General features: G+C 44.7%; 1 protein-coding gene across 2 annotated transcripts in view; it reads left to right on the top strand.

Annotated features, from left to right (window-relative positions):
- The window catches only part of bahcc1b (BAH domain and coiled-coil containing 1b), a 57,683-nt gene extending 38,660 nt beyond the window's left edge, over positions 1-19,023 (top strand). For both annotated transcript variants that reach the window (XM_026351520.1, XM_026351519.1), the window contains exons 11-28: positions 676-1,617; positions 4,471-4,637; positions 5,461-5,597; positions 5,869-5,973; positions 7,977-8,055; positions 8,200-8,386; positions 8,477-8,644; positions 9,742-9,909; positions 10,135-10,379; positions 11,730-11,901; positions 12,107-12,224; positions 12,423-12,498; positions 12,600-12,708; positions 12,799-12,915; positions 13,013-13,150; positions 13,864-15,290; positions 16,184-16,420; positions 16,931-19,023. In XM_026351520.1, coding sequence (XP_026207305.1) covers positions 676-1,617; positions 4,471-4,637; positions 5,461-5,597; positions 5,869-5,973; positions 7,977-8,055; positions 8,200-8,386; positions 8,477-8,644; positions 9,742-9,909; positions 10,135-10,379; positions 11,730-11,901; positions 12,107-12,224; positions 12,423-12,498; positions 12,600-12,708; positions 12,799-12,915; positions 13,013-13,150; positions 13,864-15,290; positions 16,184-16,420; positions 16,931-17,140 — 4,802 coding nt within the window. In that variant the 3' untranslated portion in view covers positions 17,141-19,023. The remainder of the gene's footprint in view (positions 1-675; positions 1,618-4,470; positions 4,638-5,460; positions 5,598-5,868; positions 5,974-7,976; positions 8,056-8,199; positions 8,387-8,476; positions 8,645-9,741; positions 9,910-10,134; positions 10,380-11,729; positions 11,902-12,106; positions 12,225-12,422; positions 12,499-12,599; positions 12,709-12,798; positions 12,916-13,012; positions 13,151-13,863; positions 15,291-16,183; positions 16,421-16,930) is intronic.
- The last annotated feature ends 555 nt before the right edge of the window (positions 19,024-19,578 follow it).

The following is a 19,578-nucleotide window of genomic DNA, read 5'->3' as shown; positions in this document are numbered from 1 at the left end:
GGAAAAAAGAGGGAGAGATGGAAAATGCTGCGGCAGAAATGTAGCACTGGTCTTTGAAGCGTGGTATTCGTTTGATTTTGCAGAAATTGTTTGAAGCATGGCTGATCGCTTGCTCTGTGTGTCCTTGAGTGTATGTGCTCATTTCTTTCTGTGCAAGCCAAAGAGGGACAGTAGGCAGGTCAGCCATTAAGGTCAGAGGAAGCATATGGGCACCCGGTGTGCATATGTGTGTGACCTGCCATTGTGCACTTGTGTCACAAGAGGAAGGTCAGAGAAATCTCCAGCCAGACCCTCCTTATCCTTCTGGAGTCCTTGAGAACTACAGGCGGAAGGATACACATTCATCTGCCTGCGTTGTCAGGGGGCGGAGGAATACCATCAATAATGAGAAGGCAGGGGTGACAGGGCCAGCAGCGCAATCACAAGAAAACAGAAGGGTGTCATCAATATCCACATACATCTATGCACTCACTGACACTCCTACACACATACAGTGTATACAATATACACTACAGTACTGTACACAAACACACGTGTACACACACTCTCTGTGTTTTCTGCACCCTGTTGGTAGTGTGTTACAACTGTAGCCATGTGATTCTGTATGTGTGCATGTGTATGTGCACAATCAATTCAATCAATTATCTTTCAATTGATCTTTCCTCTTTCCACCAGACTTGCCACCTGTTTACACCTACCCTTCGATCACCATGGGTTACAAGGCTGGGCCCTCATCGCCGGAAGCCCGATTGGCTGAACAAGCTACTGTGGAGGTGGAGCCAGCAGAGCCTGACTCCAAGCCCCTCCCACATCCACACCTCGTCCAGCCTCTCACCAAAGAAGAGGAGAGGAAGGAAGAAGAGGATGGGAGAGACTGTGAAGTGCTGGAATCCCAAAGAGGAGATCCAGAGGAAGAGAAGGAGGAAAGGCATGCGGAAGCAAAAGGATACTCTTTCTCCGAGCCTGAGAGTGAGACTGGACTGCCGCCATGCCCTTCCACAGCTTCAGTCCCAGATCTAGCCTACCCAGCCACAGCTACAGGCAAAGCCTTAAAAGTGGAACTTTCTCTGGGTTGCCTAGGCCAGAAGACTGGCCTGGAGGAGCCCCAGCTATCCAAAGAGCAGGAGGATGATAGGGAACATGAAAAAGAGGACATGCAGGAGGATGAAGGAGAAAAGTTGGAGGCTGAACCAACAGGATATACTACGTCTGTGCCCGTGGAGCCCGAAGAAGAAGACGAGAAGGAGAAGACGGAGGAGGATAGGGACAGAAATGGAGAAAATCTTGAGGCAGTTGAAGTTGAGGAAGAAGAAGAAGGGAGTAGGATGAATCCAGCAGGGGACACAGTGGAGCTAATATGTAACTCTCCTGTTCAATACCCATCCTCTGACCCTCCCACAGCAAACACAGCAGCACATCTCCAAGGGGCCTACATGTGGAGCCTGGAGCTCCTGATTGCAGCGGCTCTGTGTGCCACCAGAGATGCCTTGTGCCCGCCTGTACCATCTGTCCGGGCCCCAAGCCCGCCACCCCACCACGGCATGGAGATACTGGGAGAACTGGCGGATTTGGAAATCCAGCAGAGGAGCAGGGAGAGCCAGGAGGAAGACACTGAAGGTGAGAAGTTCGTTTTAAATAAATTCGTTAGAGCCTTCAAACTTCAATATACTGAAATTTGTGCTATCTCCAATACCCTGGTAAGTTGTTAAAATGGCTCTGCAATAAAAGCAGCGATTAGGATACGGACCCAAATTTTAGGTGTATCATCTTTCCTCACATCCTGAGTGCATTTTAGATGGTCTTGTTACAGCAAGCAGGAAAAAATGCCCCTGAAATCAGATCAAGGAAAAAAAAAAGATACCCTTCTCCATTCTTGTGACATAAACACACACTTACAGTGAACCAAAGAAAGGGGCCCTGGGAGATGTATGCAACCCAGATGTGTGCAGCCCAGATGTGGAGACTCACACACACTAACCCCACATGCAGACACACAAGTTACCCACTAACTGTCTTGTTTCCTTCCCCAGGCTGAGGAAGGAAACCCATAGACCGTAGAACGTAGTTTTACCCCTGGGAAGTGTGTGTGTGTGTGTGTGCGTGTTTCAGGGAGACACAGAGATGGACAAACCCAAGCCAGCACACACACACATACACACACACACACACACACACACACACACACACACACACACACACACACACACACACACTGCCCAGTGTGTCCCCCAGGCTCTGGCGTCTTGTTTTGCTAATTAGACCCTTTCCTTTAAAACACTTCTCCTGTAAGCGCTCCTATTTTCCTCTTGTCCCTCTGAGAGAAAGTGTTTTTATTTATGCCAGCATCTGTGTGTGAATGTTTGCCTGCATTTGTGTGTGTGCATGCACAGCGCTGTGTGCGTGTGTGTGTGTAAGCTGTTAAGTAATCCCAGATGAATCCCTGCTCTCCTCCATCACAGTCAATGTGTCTCTCCACCAGGCTGCTTGCTCCCTGCCTGTGCCTCCTCCCGCCTCCCCTCCTCCTCTCTCTTTGTTATTTTTTCCCCTCACCCGCTTCTTCTTTTTCTTTTTTTATTAAACCAATGTAATCTTATGTGTAAATCCTGCCTCTGCAAGCCTTGTTGACGGAATTAATAAGTGTAGAAATCATACGTCGCGCCGCAGCTGTCTGTGCATGTGTGTGTGAAATACAAAGTGTGTCAGTGTGCATTTGTTTACATGTGCGTGCACGTGGTTAGCATGTGTAATAGGTGTGAAATCAATAAGTCCAGTCGTGCCGTTGGAAAACGTTATCCAAATTGCAGCACATTTATTTAAAACCCGCTCTGGCCCCGCTGTGTGGAATGTTATTAATACCGCTGATGGCGTTTTTGTCATCGTGAATGTGTTCAGGAGATGAAACCGATCTCAGACAGATGCATTTATGCCACTCCTTCACGCTGAAGGATATCTCAGACGTTCACTGGAGATCGCAATTACAGATTAAGGAATCAAGAGATATTTCCCCTGCAGTATAAATTAATGCTTCTATTTCCACATAGACAGAGGAGCCGTTTGTGTCACAGTGTCTTTTATACCTTCACATTTTCTTTATATTGAAATTTCAATAAACTTCCTTAATGGCCTCTAATGATGACTGGGCCCATATCAGCTGTAATGGTTTTTAATTTTCCACCACTGTTTTTATTTTTCCCCTTCAAATCCCCCGTGCCGCCTCTTATTATACCCTTCACCCCCCTTTAGAGAGTACGGTGTTATTACTGTGCGAAGATGTGTGTGTGCGTGTGAGTATGTGTGGTATGCTGTGGGTGGAAGGTGTCTATCGATTGTGGCCATCCTCCAGGAAGCTAAACTAGGCATGGTGATGTCAGCAGTGATGTCATCCTGTCAGTGTAATCGGAGCGTGCCATTGGCTCAGGGGTCTGACAGATAAGATGGCACTGACCTCTGCGAGCCAGGACAGGACAAAGCTGCATCTCTCATATTCTTCCCGCTCTCTCCGTTTCTCTACCTGTCGGACTCACACGTTTGTTTTATTGTATCCGGCCCAGATGAAAATCCTTCCCGCTGTTCTTTCTCCTATGTTTACTGCACTTCTGTCTCTATATCCCACTCAAGCACACAGGTTTTACTAATGACAGTTGTCAGTGAATAGGCCTTGCAGCACCAATGCGCAGACTGACTAATCCAGTAAAACCTCTCTTCTCTCTTCTCTTCTCTTGTCCTCTCCTCTCCTCTCCTCTCCTCTCCTCTCCTCTCCTCTCCTCTCCTCTCCTCTCCTCTCCTCTCCTCCTCTCCTTGAAGGGGAAATTGGATTCTGTCCATGTCCATAATGAGGAGATGTAGGGGAATAAATAGATAGCTCAATAAACACTTTGCCTCTTATTGCTTCTCCTCCCCTTTACTCCCAGTCCCCTCACTCCCTCCCTTCTTCTCACTGCGTTGCAGTTCTCCTCCTCCTTCCTCCTGCCCGTTGTTCTCTTTCTCTCCAATTCTCCCTCACACACACACACACACACACACACACACACTCAACCATGTCTGCGCACCTCCGCAAAAATGTTGGAGGTGCATGTGGGTATTCAGAGTGAGTGTGTTTTATTTGCATAGGTTTGTGTGTGTTTACATGCGTGTGTGTGTGTGTGGAGCAACTCATGAATATTCTGTTTCATCTGCTGGTGCTGTGACAATGACAGAGTTAATGACAGTGACAGATGTAAAGATCGTTCCCTACTGCTTCCCTTTGTGTGTGTGTGTGTGTGTGTGTGTCTGGGTTGTTTGTGTGTATGATTAGGCATGAACACCACTATACATCAAATAAACTACACAGCTAATATCATAAATATCATCACTTTTCAAGCCAGGATTTCATCGCTCCAAAAATAAATCCATTCAGCGCACCGCATGCTTTATAACACTGCTGCTATGCGACGTACCAATCTTAAACCGCAACAATCTGTCTCCGTGCAGGTGGGGACAAGCTGACCTTTGACCTCCACAGTCTGGCAACGCTGGCTGCCGCCCGTGCCCTGGAGATGGGGGTAGGAGCTGTGCATGTGGGGGCGGACCAGCAGTGTCCAATCAGGAAGAGGCTCAACCTGCGCAGGAAGTGCAGCTGGACGCCTCGCCATGAGCCGGTGAGGATGTGGTCAATGGGTGTTTTTTGTTTTTATGCATGCAAGCATAAATGATTCATGCCGAAACGGTGCACAACAATGAATATACACCTCATTTCTATTTACTAAGCTTTGGATACTGTTAATTAGACAGCAATTTATCTTGCATCTACAAACATTTATATTAGATTCTTCATTCAAGAATTAATACAAAGCACCTATTGGTCATCTTCACTGATGCAAATCATCCATCTTTATTCAAATAATTATATATTATAATATTTTAAGCAACCACTGTTCATTAATAATGGACAAATAGCATTAACTCACAGTTAATAGTAAAATTATAGTATATAGTATAAAGTATAATAGTAGCTTTTACATTTAGGAAGATGTAATGATGCAACATTGTTTTGTTCTAATTTGAAGTAAGTGCCCTATGTGGTTTTGCTTAGTGGTGGATCAATATGTTTCTTCTCTTCAAGTTCTTCTAGAAAAAGAGCAGGCGACTACCGATTGTGTGTATTTAATTTAAAAATGAAAAAATGAATCAGCTGAATATATATACCATTAAAACAACTACTCCTAAAAATGTTTAATTAGTAGAATAACATTTTACTATGCAGCGCCAAACTCCCACAAATCCAGGTGTTGTTGGTTAAGAACATTTAGCAGCTTTAACCATGAAACATAAAAGTAATCACTAAGCTACTGAAATACAACCAGGCCACTTCACATTTCCAGTGACTGTTGAACTTGGGTTGTGTTCAGCATTTAAATTCCTCTGCTTTTTGTGGCTGTGTGTGTGCATGTATGTGTATCTGTGTGTGTGTGTGTGTGTCAGGTGTGCCCAGTGAAGGGCTCCATGGAGACGATGGGAGGGGAGGAGCTGGCCATGCGTGTCCAGTTGGCTGAGCTACAGCGCCGCTACAAAGAGAAACAGAGAGAACTGGCCAAGCTACAGAGGAAACACGACCACCAGTGAGCAGAGAAAACACACACACACACACACACACACACACACACACACACCTTTTTTGTATGGACTGGTTCATGTATTTCAACATTCACAATTCTGCTGTCATGCTGCATCCCCCTGATTTATCAGGACTTACTGCCTGCTCAGACCTAATGCAGTTTGACCTGTAGCTGATGCAAGTTTCCTCCTGATTTTCTCTTGGTGTTCTGACTGCATCTTTCATCTCTCTCCCCATCTTCCTCCTCTTCCTCCTTCCTGTCTTTATCTCTGCAGGAAAGAGGAGACGTCTCGTAGCCCTGCCCGCCGGGGGCCTGGCCGCCCTCGCAAGCGCAAGTCCACCCCCGGCCCAGCTGCTGCAGAGAGCACCAAAAGACTCAGGTCAGTCCTCTGATATTACGTCAGTATAATCAGTGTGATTGGCAAGCCCAGCTCATGCATCCTGATTTCTGTTTGTGTTTTTAGTGAAAGGCACGGTTGATTTTCAAGAAGTTCTTCTTCAGCTGAATTGATTCGAATGCTCTATAGCTGATGATTTGCTTGATTGGGCACTGGAAGGAGCTGCTCACTTACGCACACACATGCGCACACACATGCACACACAATGGGTTATGTGATGGGAGCTGTAAGCTGGGTACGATTTTAAACGAGCGAAGGTAATGGAGATGAGACCTTCATCAATCATTATTAATCACTTTTAATCATATTTATCACTTGCATTGATTATGTCCTGATTCTCTGTGAACCTCCAGCATATTAATACAGCTGGACACAGTCTTGATGTACAGTTATTACAGTGATAAACGACTCAACACCATCCCCACCTGCTGCAACCCACAGACACACATTTTTTAACACCTCAGATATGCACACTTTCAAGCTGACACACATGCATGCACATACACACAAGCAGGAAACGCACACATACACAGTCAGTGCTGAGCACTCATAATGATAAATGTGTTTTCTCATGCTGCCCCACCTCTGTTAGCATGTGCACCCCTCGCCTTGATAAAATGATTAGAGAAACTCAAGGTTTGTCACGGTTACCATGATTAGAAAGTGCTAATGAAAATGACAATGAAAGACTTTAGTCATACAGCACATGCCGGTGCACCACACACACACACACACACACACACACATACAGAGAACTTGTTTAATTAGTAGAGCTGGTCGCTACGTGCCTGAGCAGCATTTCTGTTGTTTTTAACAAGCAATGGTTTCTATTGTTTATGCTTTTACCTTCTTATAAGAGTTGTGGGCGGTGACGTCAGAAAGGTGCTGGGGAAGCGTTTCTCGAACAGGGTTTGGGAATCCAACAAGGGCTTTGTTTGAAGCATATGAACCCATTAAAGCCTGGCTTATGGTATTGGTCTGAGCTCTGTGCGAAGCAGTGAAGTCGTTTCGTGCTAAATTCTGAAAACCATTTTTTAACAAACACAATCATGCTTCAGAGGGGTCCAAGGTGACAAGTCAGGCAGGAGGATGGCAATAGACTAATGTGGTCTGGATAACTAGACAAACAGGTCTTTCAGATTTTTTTTTTTAGACAGATCTCTCCTCTCCTCTCCTCTCCTCTCCTCTCCTCTCCTCTCCTCTCCTCTCCTCTCCTCTCCTCTCTCCTCTCCTCTCCTCTCCTCTCCTCTCCTCTCCTCTCCTCTCCTCTCCTCTCCTCTCTCAGCATTCCACTCCTGGGAGAAGAGTGGGATGCTGAGAGCCAAACCTTCTCTCTGTGGGAATATAGGATTCACCTGCCTTAGACACCAGCTGCTAACAGTGTGTGTGTGTGTGTGTGTGTGTGTGTGTGTGTGTGTGTGTGAGCATGCATGCGTGGGCTGCCTGTGGTCTGAGAGAGCATGCACACAATGAAGGAAGGACAGAGAAAGAGAGAGAGAGGGGTAGTGTTCAATAGAAGTTAGTGTTTATCGATTGAGCCCTGAAGCTCCGGTCAACGGACAGACTCCCTCGAGACTGCTTCATCTCTCTCTCTCTGTCTCTTTTCCTTCCCCCTCAACCATTCTGCACCTCCCTCTGTCTCCCCTTGTCTCTTCTCCACTCTCCTTCACACCAGATAATTCTCATCCTTTCATGTGGTGATTCAGCAGAGTTTCATATTCGCACGGCCACTGAATATTTCTGTGTTTGCCGTCAAACTGCGCAGACGGGCGGCAGAGCCCGTCTCTTACCTCATCAAAGTTATGAGATAGAAAAGAACACTGGGAAGACCATAAATGAACCCGACAGAAAGGGATGTGCGACTAAAAAGAACAGCAGCATCTTTGAGAGCAAAAAATATGTGATTAGATTAATTCTGTGATTTGTTCTATGCATGATGATTTCTTATTTAAGGGTGTCTCTGTGGGGGTTTTTATGTATTCCAGGACTGGAATGAATTTACTGGAAGAGAAAGCCAGGAAGAAAATGTCCAGTCACAGCTTCAACAGCCTCAGCGCTGCACAGGTCAGTCCCTCTGCGGTTTCCCCTGGTTCATCCACACACTCACTGACAACCACTTCCTGCTGCTAATGTTTTTTTCTTTCCTGGATGTTTCAATTAGCAGAAAGAAATTAGTCAATAATTAGCTGTTCTGCTCCCTGTCTGCAGATGAAGGCTCGCTGTAAACACAGAGGTCGGCCCAGTGCTCTGAGCTCCAGGCTGGGAAGGCAGGTGACCCAGCTGAAGCAGAAGACTGCAGCCCATTGTGGTGCAGCATCAACAGCCATGCTGCACTGCAGAGCGGCTCCTGGAGCAGAGGAGACCCCCAAGGGTGAATACAGACACGGAGGGAAAGGTGGGGACAGAGGGAGAACATATCCATGTACTTGTTTTTCATTTAGTAACACCACAAAACTAAACTTTCCTCCTGGCTTTGATTCATTAGACTCTCAGCTGGACTGGGCAGTTGGTCAGGCTATTAAGAGAAAGAGGGGTCGAAAACCCAAAGCGCTGATGGGCGTTGATCCGAACAGAGCTCACCACAAGGACAGCCGGATCTCTGACAAACAGGAAGTTAGGGAAGAGAAGAGTGACAGTGACAGCTCAGAGCACGGTGAGTTGCAGTACAGTTCACAAACAGAAGTTACATACAACCTGCATGTGCAACACAAACCTTTCTGTGTCCTTTTATTAAGCAGTTTTTGTGAAAAAGAAGTGTCTTATTGGATCATTAGGGCTACTAACAGATTTGTAGTGAAACCACAACTAATTAGAGTTCATAGTATCAGTCAAGCAGTGTTCCATTGGGTCAAACAACATCTACAACACATTATGAGGTTTTCCAATGAGTGTACCATATCTGTGCGTGTGTGTGTGTGTGTGTGTGTGAAGAATCTGACAGTGAGATGTCTGCCATCATTGGGGGGCCTCCTCTCACTTCCCAGCTCGTCTGTCACACCGTTAAACCCGTTAATGACTTGCCACAGGCATGCAACACAGCCAGCCCTGCCCTCAACGCTGTACTGCAACATGAGCCTGCTCTGGCCCCGTTCAGAATGTCACACCCCGTCCCCCTGTCTCTTCTTCTTCACCTCCTCAACCTTATGAAAATACATCCTCGTGAAGCCTTGAGTTGAGGGGACAATGACACCCCTCCTGACTTTTTGAACACCTCACCGGAGGGGAAGGAAAAACTCAAGGAAAACACTACAATCTGACTCACCCTGTGACCTTTGGTGGCATAGAGCAACTTTAATGTGGTGTGTTTGCCAGTGTGTGTGTGTGTCTGAGGCGAAGTGTTGACGAGAACACAGTGTAAGTGACAAGTGTGTCAGAGATGTGTCGACACCGGACACGACCCCTGCAGTCAGCGACACACAGCTGCCAATACCAATCTGTATGCCCACATTTCTGTCCTGTCCCTGCAGTTAAGAAACAAGCAAATTATCATTGTGTAGCTATTTTCCACTTTAAGACCCTCAAAGAAAAGTTTGATCAAACACATACAGTCAATTAATGAAGACGTTTCTCTGTTTGCACATCTAACTTTGTATTTAAAATTATGTAACTTTGGCCACAGACTTGTAAACTTAGCTGAAACTACTGATACTACTGAAAGCTTGCTGTCAGTGCATCATATTCAGTAACACTGCTTACATTTCGATCACTTAAAGCTGTCTGACTGATCATATTGATATTGTGATTCCACAGAAGAGGATGACGGCAGCTACGACAGCGAAGATGGAGCAAGTGACATCAAGATTCACTCATCCTCTAAAGAAGCTCCTGCAAACCCTCCTGGGATTGTGCCTTTTTCATCACAGCCCTCCAAGATCCAAGCAAACCAGAAAGCCAGGAGTAAGAGACCAGGGCCTCCTGGTGAGATCTATATTTAAATTTATATATGCTGTTGTCATATCAAGATTTTGTAACTTTATAGTTGTAACTAGATAATTAGTTTTGAGATGTCAAATGTCTTAGAGGAATAATTTAGAAATATCCTTTTTCTTTTCCGCTAAGATTTCCTAATATCTAATATCACAGTATTGACTATGAATGTATCTGGGACTAATCTAATTTCCATTACTTCTCCTTTACTATCAGGCATGGCAAGCTTGCTCAGTATAGATCAGAGGAGAGAGTCCAGAGGGCCGAACCTATCCAGCATAGAAAGGGGACGTCCAGACCACCAGGGGACTAAAAGAACATCTCTGCCCAGTTGGGGTGTGTCGCCAGTGGGCTGTGGTTTTGTGGACAGCCGAGCGAACCACAGTGCTCTGACAGAAGTAAACAAGACAGGCAAGGAAACTGTGAGGAAAAACTCAGCAGGACAGAGCATTCTGGGAAAGGTGAGACATTACTAGTCTTGGGTGGCCAGCAACAGTGTTACAACACTGTCTCCAACAGTGTTACAGTGATCCAGCAATAATTTTACTTTTGACACTGACAACTATTCAACCATGTAAATTACTCCCTGACAGCCCTCAGTGATTTATGAGATTCCATTACCTTTATTTTGCACCCTCAAAACTGGCATTTGCTTCTTTTACTTTAACGTAAACATATTGGGGAAATGAAACATAGTTGGCCAATTGGATCTAAAATTATAAAGGAGGGTGGTAATTGGAGTTACTGGCTGACTGGAAATCTGAGTAAAAGAGGAAAGGTGACTCAGAGATGGTCACTCCCTTTGGCCATCTGAAGAGAGTGGAGCATGGAGAAATTTTAGAAAAGCCCTCAACCCTAGTTCATTCCTCCCTTGTTGAAGTGAGCCACACCCGGCCAGAAACTTGGATTAGCACCGAGATTGTGCACCTTTAACTTCTGCTTCTTTACAGGGAGACCCTTATTTTAGGCTGTAAATCAGTCACAATGTCAAATCCACTGTTTACTCTTGTTAAAGGTGTGTGTGTTTGCATGCGTGCCTGCTGTGCCAACACACCACTCAGCCCGTTGTGTTTGTGCAGCCATTGGTGAGATACCTGCATTTATTTTACTGAGAAATGCTTCAAGGTTGCTTTAGACTTTGAGTCACTGTGAGGGAATGTCCAAAAACACATAACTCTAAACCAAACAGAGAAGTTGAAAGATAATCATTGGCCATAACCCTACATCCACCCATATGTACATGCCTGTACACACACACACACACACACACTCAACACTAGCACTAATCGGAAATTATCACCCATGCCCTCTGGTGACGAAACTTCTGTCACTAAAATATATGGGCTCCCAATGTTCTCCAAGACACACACTTGCACAAACACACACACACACACACACACACACACACACACACACACACACACATGCACACACACACAATTTCCCTTGCATTCAATATTATGATGTTTTCTTTGAAAAGCCTAAATACAAGCAGGAACCTGTTAGACAAGCTGAGTTTCCATCATCAGTCACTTTTGGAGAGACTAGCCTAAACCGGTCTGAAGATGAGTAGTATCTGGTACACGCAGGCGTGTGTGTGTGTGTGTGTGTGTGTGTGTGTGTGTGTTATAGAGGTACTGGTGCTGCTGTTGCTATTCACTGATGTTTTTCACCACATCGGGCACTTGGAAATAGAAAAGACAGTCACCAGTAGATCCTGTTTACTGATTAATTTGGGCATGTGTGATGTGATGGGCAAAGTGATGTTATATCCTGCTCTCTGCTGATGTCACATCCTGTTTCCTGTCTAGGCTAAGGGTCATGCAGTGAGCCGACTCCTGCAGAGCTTCGCTGCGGATGACGACTTTCGGTTGGATGAGGAAAGCAGCTTCTCAGAGGGTGAGGAGGAGGACGACGAGGAAGAAGAGGAGGAGACGAAGAAGTCAGTCCACCTTCCTCCCAACATGCCTTGCAGAATACCCGGTAGGCATAAACAGTGACACATCATTTATAATTACACACGTGTAGAACGCATATTTTATCCATTTCACACATGCACGCACACACACCTCTTTCTCTCTTTGTCCCTCTTCACTTCACATAGCAATTATTCAACACATTCACAAATTATTTATAACTCTCCTTTTATCTTCTCCATCCATCTTTCTACCACACCCTCCCTGTCCAGCTCTGCCAAACTGTGTGCTGAGTAAAGAGATGCTGGTGGATGGCCTGAAGATCCTGATCTCTAAGGAGGATGAGCTGCTGTATGCTGCATGTGTTCAAACTCTGGACCTTCCTGACATGTAAGACTCTGTTTCCCTGCTCTCCCCCCACTGATACACAACCTATAAACCACGTGTCTGACAGCTGACAAACAAGAAATCTAGATGACTATTAAGTTAAGATTCACATAAGTGGCAGCCAACAAAGTCTGTATAAAAGCTCATGTGCTCATGACACTTAATCCCCATTTTCATTTTGCCTTTCTTTTTATCTTTTAGATTCAGTGTCGTCATCGAAGGGGAAAGAGGGAATCGCCCCAGGATCTACACACTGGAGCAACTACTACAAGAGGCAGTGAGTTTTAGTCTTGAGGCTCCATGGCATCTATGGCATGTAGCATTTTTGTGAGTGGTTATCCAGTGAGGACTAGTTTTAACTGAAAATTATTTCTCTAGGTGTTAGACGTGCGGCCCCAGACTGAGGCCATTCTGACCACAGGAACACGAGTGTGTGCCTACTGGAGCGAGCGTTCTCGCTGCCTTTACCCTGGATACGTCCATCGAGGTGAGCAAGACACACCAGCAGCCTCACTGTGCTCACATTACCTCATACATTCCCAGCAACTCATATCCTCTGTTCTGTCTTGTGCTTCAGGAGGCCCAGGTGACGAGGAGAAGGAGGGTAGTGTGATGGTGGAGTTTGATGATGGGGACAGAGGGAGGATCTCCCTCGCAAACATCAGGCTTCTGCCTCCAGGATACCAAATCTGCTGTAAGTCTGGCCTAGTGAAGAGTGATGGAGAGGGAGGGAGAAGCACATACTAATGGTGGGACTAAATGAATAATTAAGTTCAATCCTTCTCTGTCAGGTGCGGAATCCTCTCCAGCACTTCTGATCTCACCTGGTCGCCATGGTCGACGTAGCTCCACCCAGGAGAAGAAAGACACTCCCACAGAGAAACAAGCCAATGAGGAGCCAGCAGGGAGGCCTCCAGAGAAAAGACCAGGTGAGGGAGAAAGAACATGTGCAGCCCTCTGCTCCGGAGCCAACATCCTCTATCTTTGTATTTAGTGTGTTGTTACTTCTTAAATAAAGGCATAATGACATTTAGCCATCTACTATTATACAGTTTTAGTTTAAAATGTCAGCCTGACAGTGTCAGGAATCCACTCAGCATTACTGAACATTACTCAGACAACAAAGCTCTAATGTGTCTGATGACTACTGGTCTAACTGGTAAATACATTCACACGCACAGACCTTCAGGCCATATTAAATTCCTAAAAACAAGGTTTCATTTGAAGATCAAACTGTCAGCTAATTATCAGATGCCTCCAAGTCAGAGCAAGATTCAGTGGAGGTGTAAAAAAATAACACTCGCAAATTAAAATTCCTTTTTGGCCACCTATCATTCATTCCCTGTATGACCACATTAATCATAATTTAATGACGTGTCATCGGTGTGCTTTTTGTAGTTAAGCAACACACATGTAACTCATCTCAAACTGTGGGTGATAGTCAAGCATGGGGGAGAGACAGGTTTACCAGGTTTGTTGTAGTTTGAGTAATGGATATGTCAAAACGTAGCTGGCTAGTTGAAGATCAAGGAGATAAACTTATTAAGTTTCTCCAGAGTTTCACAATTAATCTCAGTTTCCTTTTAAGACCTGTCAGTTTGTATTGATGATAATTATTTTGTATTCCTGGATCCTATTCCAGTTGGCAGACCGAAGAAAATTCGTTCAGCATCCCAAACCACAGCAACATCTGTAACGGACACTGTAAACAAAGGCAACACTTCTTTGCTGAATTGGTCTGCCCCCAGGAAGAAGCCACCAGTTGACTTCTTCCTCTTCAATGGGACATCCCGTAAGACCCAGAGGAGGATACGAGAGAGAGATTTAGGGTTGTTTCATCGCCCTGCCTCCCACTCTCTCACTCCCCCAACCCCTAACAATGGCATTTTTGGCTCCCCTTTTGAAGTGGACTCATTTAGTAGCATTGCCAATGGCTACTCTACCTTCGGAAGCGGGGGAAACTCTGGAGCCGGGCGACTGGTTACCACAGTTGCGTCCATGGGGCTCCGGGACTCTTCATCCTCTTCTGCTTGCTCCTCAGCTGTTACCATGGCAATGGCATCTGGGAATAGGAAGCCAGTGAGTGAACGTGACAGGAAACAGTTCTTGGTAAAGCTTGATCATGAAGGAGTGACCTCTCCTAAAACAAAGAATGGCAAAGCCCTGCTTCGACTTGGGGTGAGCGGAGGCAGAGGAGGAAAGAGCATCGCTTCTGCAGGAGCACCACTGCGATACATCCACCCTTCACTGTTGGTGAAGGATGGCAAAAAGAAAGGAGGGGAGAGAGACAGTAACGGGGCCCGGTCTGAAACTCTTTTAAAGAGCACTCCACCTCTGAGAAAGGATCTTCTGACATCTAGTCTCGGAGTCCAAGGTGGGGATTACAGTTTGGACTACCCTAGTGACTGCCCCAGCTCCTACTCGGAGCTGGATGAGGATGATGAGGACGATGGTCAAGATGCTGAAGCACGTAGAAGAAGTGCAGCAGTCACATCTCACCGTGGTAGTCGTTTTCTCTCTCGTCTCTCCGTCTGCTTCTCTTCATCTTCATCATCTTCTTCTTCCTCTGGCTCCATCTCCTCTTCATCTCTTTGCTCCTCTGACAATGACTCCTCCTACTCCTCTGACGAAGAGTCCTCGTCAGTGCTGCTGCGCCGTGCACTTCTCCAACAGGACAAACAAAAGCAGAGGCAGAACATGAACTCTGACCTCCTTAGCCCCGACCCTACCACCTCCAGCTCTCCCTCTGGGTCTACCCCTGCTCATGGTTATGTCGCTAAAGCCAGCATGGCCGTGTCAGGGTCAAAGGTGAGGGCTGACAGACCAGAGGACAGGAAGGAGTTCATGACAAAAGGAAGTATGATGACTAACAGTAGCACATCTAAGACCCAGCTGAAGAGGAAAGAAGGGATTTCTAACAGCCACCATCAGAGCCAACAGCCAAAACCTGCCTCCAAAGACCCTTCAGCAGCTAAAAGACAGAGGATGTCTTCACCTGAACCTCTGCCCAACATGGCTCCCTTGCAGCCTGGACGCCAGCTGTGGAAATGGTCTGGTAACCCCACACAGGTAGGATGCTTTGGGTTGTATTTTACTATATGTTTAGTGTTTTTCCCCAGATCTATTTTTTGGTAATATTCTTAAAAAACTTTACAACATCTCTGATTTCTCATTACTAAAACCAATTACATTTAAATCCTGAATAAATCACAGTGTTGTCTCATAATCCCACTTCATTATCTTGGTTATATGGTTTCAGTGGTTGTCTTGGGTAACTGTCATCTACTTAAGTTTCAAACTAAAGTAGGTTGCTGATTACTGTTGCAGTTTTTGTTGTCACACCTTGATTTCATACACTAAGGCAATGATCAAATATGATCTCATAGCACTGCTTATTCTGCCTTAGACTTTATACATAAAGGCAACACTATCAGTATTATGTATGGTTAATGTCTGAATTAGGTATCCTAATTATTAAGTCACGATCCGGAGATAACAGAACAAAACACTTTTAAACAACCTCTGCCACTCTCAGCTTCCTTTCTGCCACGTTATTTGGTTTGCAAACACAACTGTCAACTGAGATGTGTAGCTTAAAAACGAGACAAGCTTTTATTGTGTACATCCCCTAGCACTTCAGAGGATGAAGCAGAAATATAGTTGCATTAAACAGGTTGTGGTCACAACATGAGTAACACCGAGCTTCAGTGGTTTTGCCTTATCAGGCTATGTGGGAATTATTGGTCTAACTGTGAGCAAACATCTCTAACACAATAGGATCAGCCATAGGAATTTAAACCTAACCTACCATATTTACTGGCATTTGTAGATTTGGAAAATATTTTAAAGCTTGCTATAATGGGTTTGTCAAAAGAATCAATCAATTTTTAAAGTTTGTGAAATTAAACCTCCACACTGAATAGCTCAACTAAGAGTGCTAATTTCTCCACTTTCCCCGACAGAGGAGAGGTCTGAAGGGTAAAGCCCGAAAGCTTTTCTACAAAGCCATCGTGCGGGGCAAAGAGACGGTACGTGTTGGGGACTGTGCAGTGTTTCTGTCACCTGGCCGGCCCCAGCTGCCCTATGTGGGCAGAGTGGAGAGCCTCTGGGAGTCGTGGAGCTCCAGCATGGTGGTCAGGGTCAAGTGGTTCTACCACCCAGAGGAGACTCGCCTGGGGAAGCGACACCGCGACGGCAAGGTAAAGACCAGAGAGTGCAAGTTAGAGGTTCTAAAATGAGAATTGTCGAAGTAACAGTCCGTGACATTTTCATATAAATATATTACCACTTTGCTTCTTTTTATTCCCTATTCCCATCTGATATGACTCGTTGAACTTCCACATGGATCATAAAAGTGTTTGCAATTTTAAATGCTATTGTGTAAGGAGGGTCCCTCCTGGTAAAAACCTCTGCTACAAAGGAAGCTGTTTTTACATTTCTGTTAATGGGATTTGTTTGGAAAAGCAAATCGGAGAACTGATCATGAGCAATGAAATTAACCATGGTTAAGCAAGCATTAAAATATTAACAGAAACTCAAATGAAACGAATGATGAGTGAGAATTAACAGAGCCATGGATTTTGCTAAAACATGGTAATGGTACGCCTTTACATCTACCTACCACTACCCACCACTTTCAACATGAAAGCAGTTATGAATGCAGCATTTTAGTTGAGCTTGCTGACTTATTCTTCCTGTCTCTTTCTTAGAATGCCCTGTACCAATCGAGCCACGAGGATGAGAATGACGTGCAGACCATCTCTCATCGCTGCCAGGTAGTGAGCAAGGCGGAGTACGATCTCCTGATACGTGAACGCAAGCCTGGCAACACAGCAAACGACCTGTTCTACCTGGCTGGAACCTATGAACCAACCACGGGCCAGCTGATCAGCGCGGACGGCATGGCCATTGTGTCGTAGCACCACCAGCCAGAGAGAAATCCAAACATTGACCTGAAATCTGGAATTGACTGCTTCCAGGATGGTCCTTCAGAACAGAACAGGCGTCAGAGGGAAACCAAGACAAACAGTTTTGCCTCTGCGCATTGATCTGTCACTTGTAAGAGAAGGAGCTAGCCCACTGGATAAAGCCCAGCAGTACTGGCACTTGAGAGGAGTCCAGTTTGTTCTGGAGGAAAGTCTGATTCATGTCAGATTTAACCTCTTTAATAGATGTGGACTGATGCTACTTGTCGCAGTGAGCGTCTTCAGCCTTCCCTGTGGCTGAAACAACAGTATCTTGTCAGCGCGGCAAGATTACTGCAACAAAAGAACAGGAAACAAGGACATGAGCACTTTGGAGTACAGTAGCTGATAAATGCTATGGAGGGTGGCAGACTTGACTTTCTGAAACAAAGACTGACTCAGAGAGCAGGAGAGACTGTATGGTAAGGAGATACTTACTGTAACCCACACTGGTTTGGATGGTTTCAGTGGTCTTGTACTGGAAGTTTGATGATGACAACTCAATTGGGAAATCCCCAAGAGGACCAAAAAACACTGTAGTACGGACTTCTTTGTGTACATGTGTGTGTGTGTGTGTGTGTGTTTGCAGAGTGACTGTGATGACCCCTGTTTGGCATTTAATAAGCTCTAAGTAAACAGTGCTTTAGTGTGTGTGTGTGTGTGTGTGTGGGTGTGTGTGTGTCTGTGTGGACCTGCACGTGCACGCCTGTGTTCATCAAGCAAAGATGACATCTTGATATGTTGTCAGTATGCCTGTAACAGTCTGAATATTAACCTATCCAGTACTTAACGTGCAGTTTTCAGTCCTCACAACTGAAACACAGAGCGATTATTTTCTCCTGTCAAGCCATACACGTCAATACCTCTCTCTCGTATCCTCCTATGTGGGTGCGAAGATACATGTACAGGTAGTTGAATTGTCTATTTGAGCTGTGCGTGTATGTTGATGTGCGTGCGTATGTGTGCATGGACAAGTATGCGAGCTTTGTACAGCATTATGTATGTAATAACATGTAAATACTATACATATATATTTGTTCTTGTTTTTTGTTGTTTTCCTTTACAGAGAAGATTATTTTATTTAGATTTTTTAGGGTGTGTGTGTGGGCGGGTTGGGGAGGGTCTGGCAGAGGGAGGAGGTTGGGTTCTCTCTCAATGCACTGAACAGGATTGAAGGTCTGGGCTCGTACAACTGATGTGAAGACTTTGTGGTTGTAAGTCCTGCTTTAGATGTAAACATGTAGAAGGGGCGTTTGGGGGATGATGTTTTTTATATAAGAATATCAGAAAAAGGCTCTTTTTAAACATGTGTCCAAAATGTCTTTTTTATTTTTATTTTATTTTATTTTGCTCTGTTTAGAATGTGCATTTCCTGTCGGGAGCTTTTTTCACAAATAATGGAAAAGAAACTGAGTTTCTGCTGTTCTTTGATCCTAAAAGAATCTAGCTCTTCTTTATCTATTTTAGCGTGTATTCCTATATATGTAGATATTTATCTGGCATCAAAAAGAAACATACCAAAGCACCTATGAGTTTACACTTCACCGCATTAGAAGAAAACAATATATATGAAAAACACAAAAAGGCGTTCAATCAAACCTAAATCCGGGACCCCTGCAATCACAGAGGTATTTGAAGTAGAGTTCCTCTCATTGTTGCTCATGTTCACCCAGCGTTGCTATGACAGCCTCAGACGAACATTGCAGCAACATTGTCTGCGTGCTGCCCAGCTGATGCACTTGAGGTCTCTATGGCAACCAGAATGGCATCACGTGACTGTGAAGGACAATCAGAGCCAATCAATGGGACAATGTTGAGAGACAAAAATAAAAAAAAAAGACATGATAAGGATCAAATCACATATTATGCTTCTTGTCACTTTTATTCCTGCTTTGCCAAAAATGTCTGTGTGTGTTTTATGTTTGCTTGTTTTTCTTGTTTACCATTGTCTCATTGTTTATGCAAACCTGTGATGACTGTCTGTTGTCGGTGTATAGGATGTACAGGGGGGAAGAACAAGAATGCCTTTTTCTTTTTTTAAGACATTGACTGACTTTTAACAACAATGTTGCTGTTACACTGCAAAGCAAAAGCTTTAAAAGGACTCTAATGTGAAAGTCAACTTTTAAATATAACTTTTATGGGTCTTTAATTGAATTATTTTTTAAAAGCTGTATTTTCTTTAAGAAACACTGGATTCAGTTTTAACCATCACAATTTTAACAGAAGTGACATCATTGTGTTCTCTTAGACCCACTGGAACCTGCTTTGTACGGTTGAGATAGCCTACTAAAATATATTATGTAATTTCAGTCATTCTTTGGAAATGCGACTTAAATATTTCCTCATGAACAAAAAGAAAAATTATTTATCTTAATTTTATTGCCTTCTTG

The sequence above is a fragment of the Anabas testudineus genome, chromosome 19 (genome assembly GCF_900324465.2).
Source record: "Anabas testudineus chromosome 19, fAnaTes1.2, whole genome shotgun sequence".
In the NCBI taxonomy this organism is placed as follows: domain Eukaryota; kingdom Metazoa; phylum Chordata; class Actinopteri; order Anabantiformes; family Anabantidae; genus Anabas; species Anabas testudineus.
This window is presented reverse-complemented; position numbering and strand designations above follow the sequence as displayed.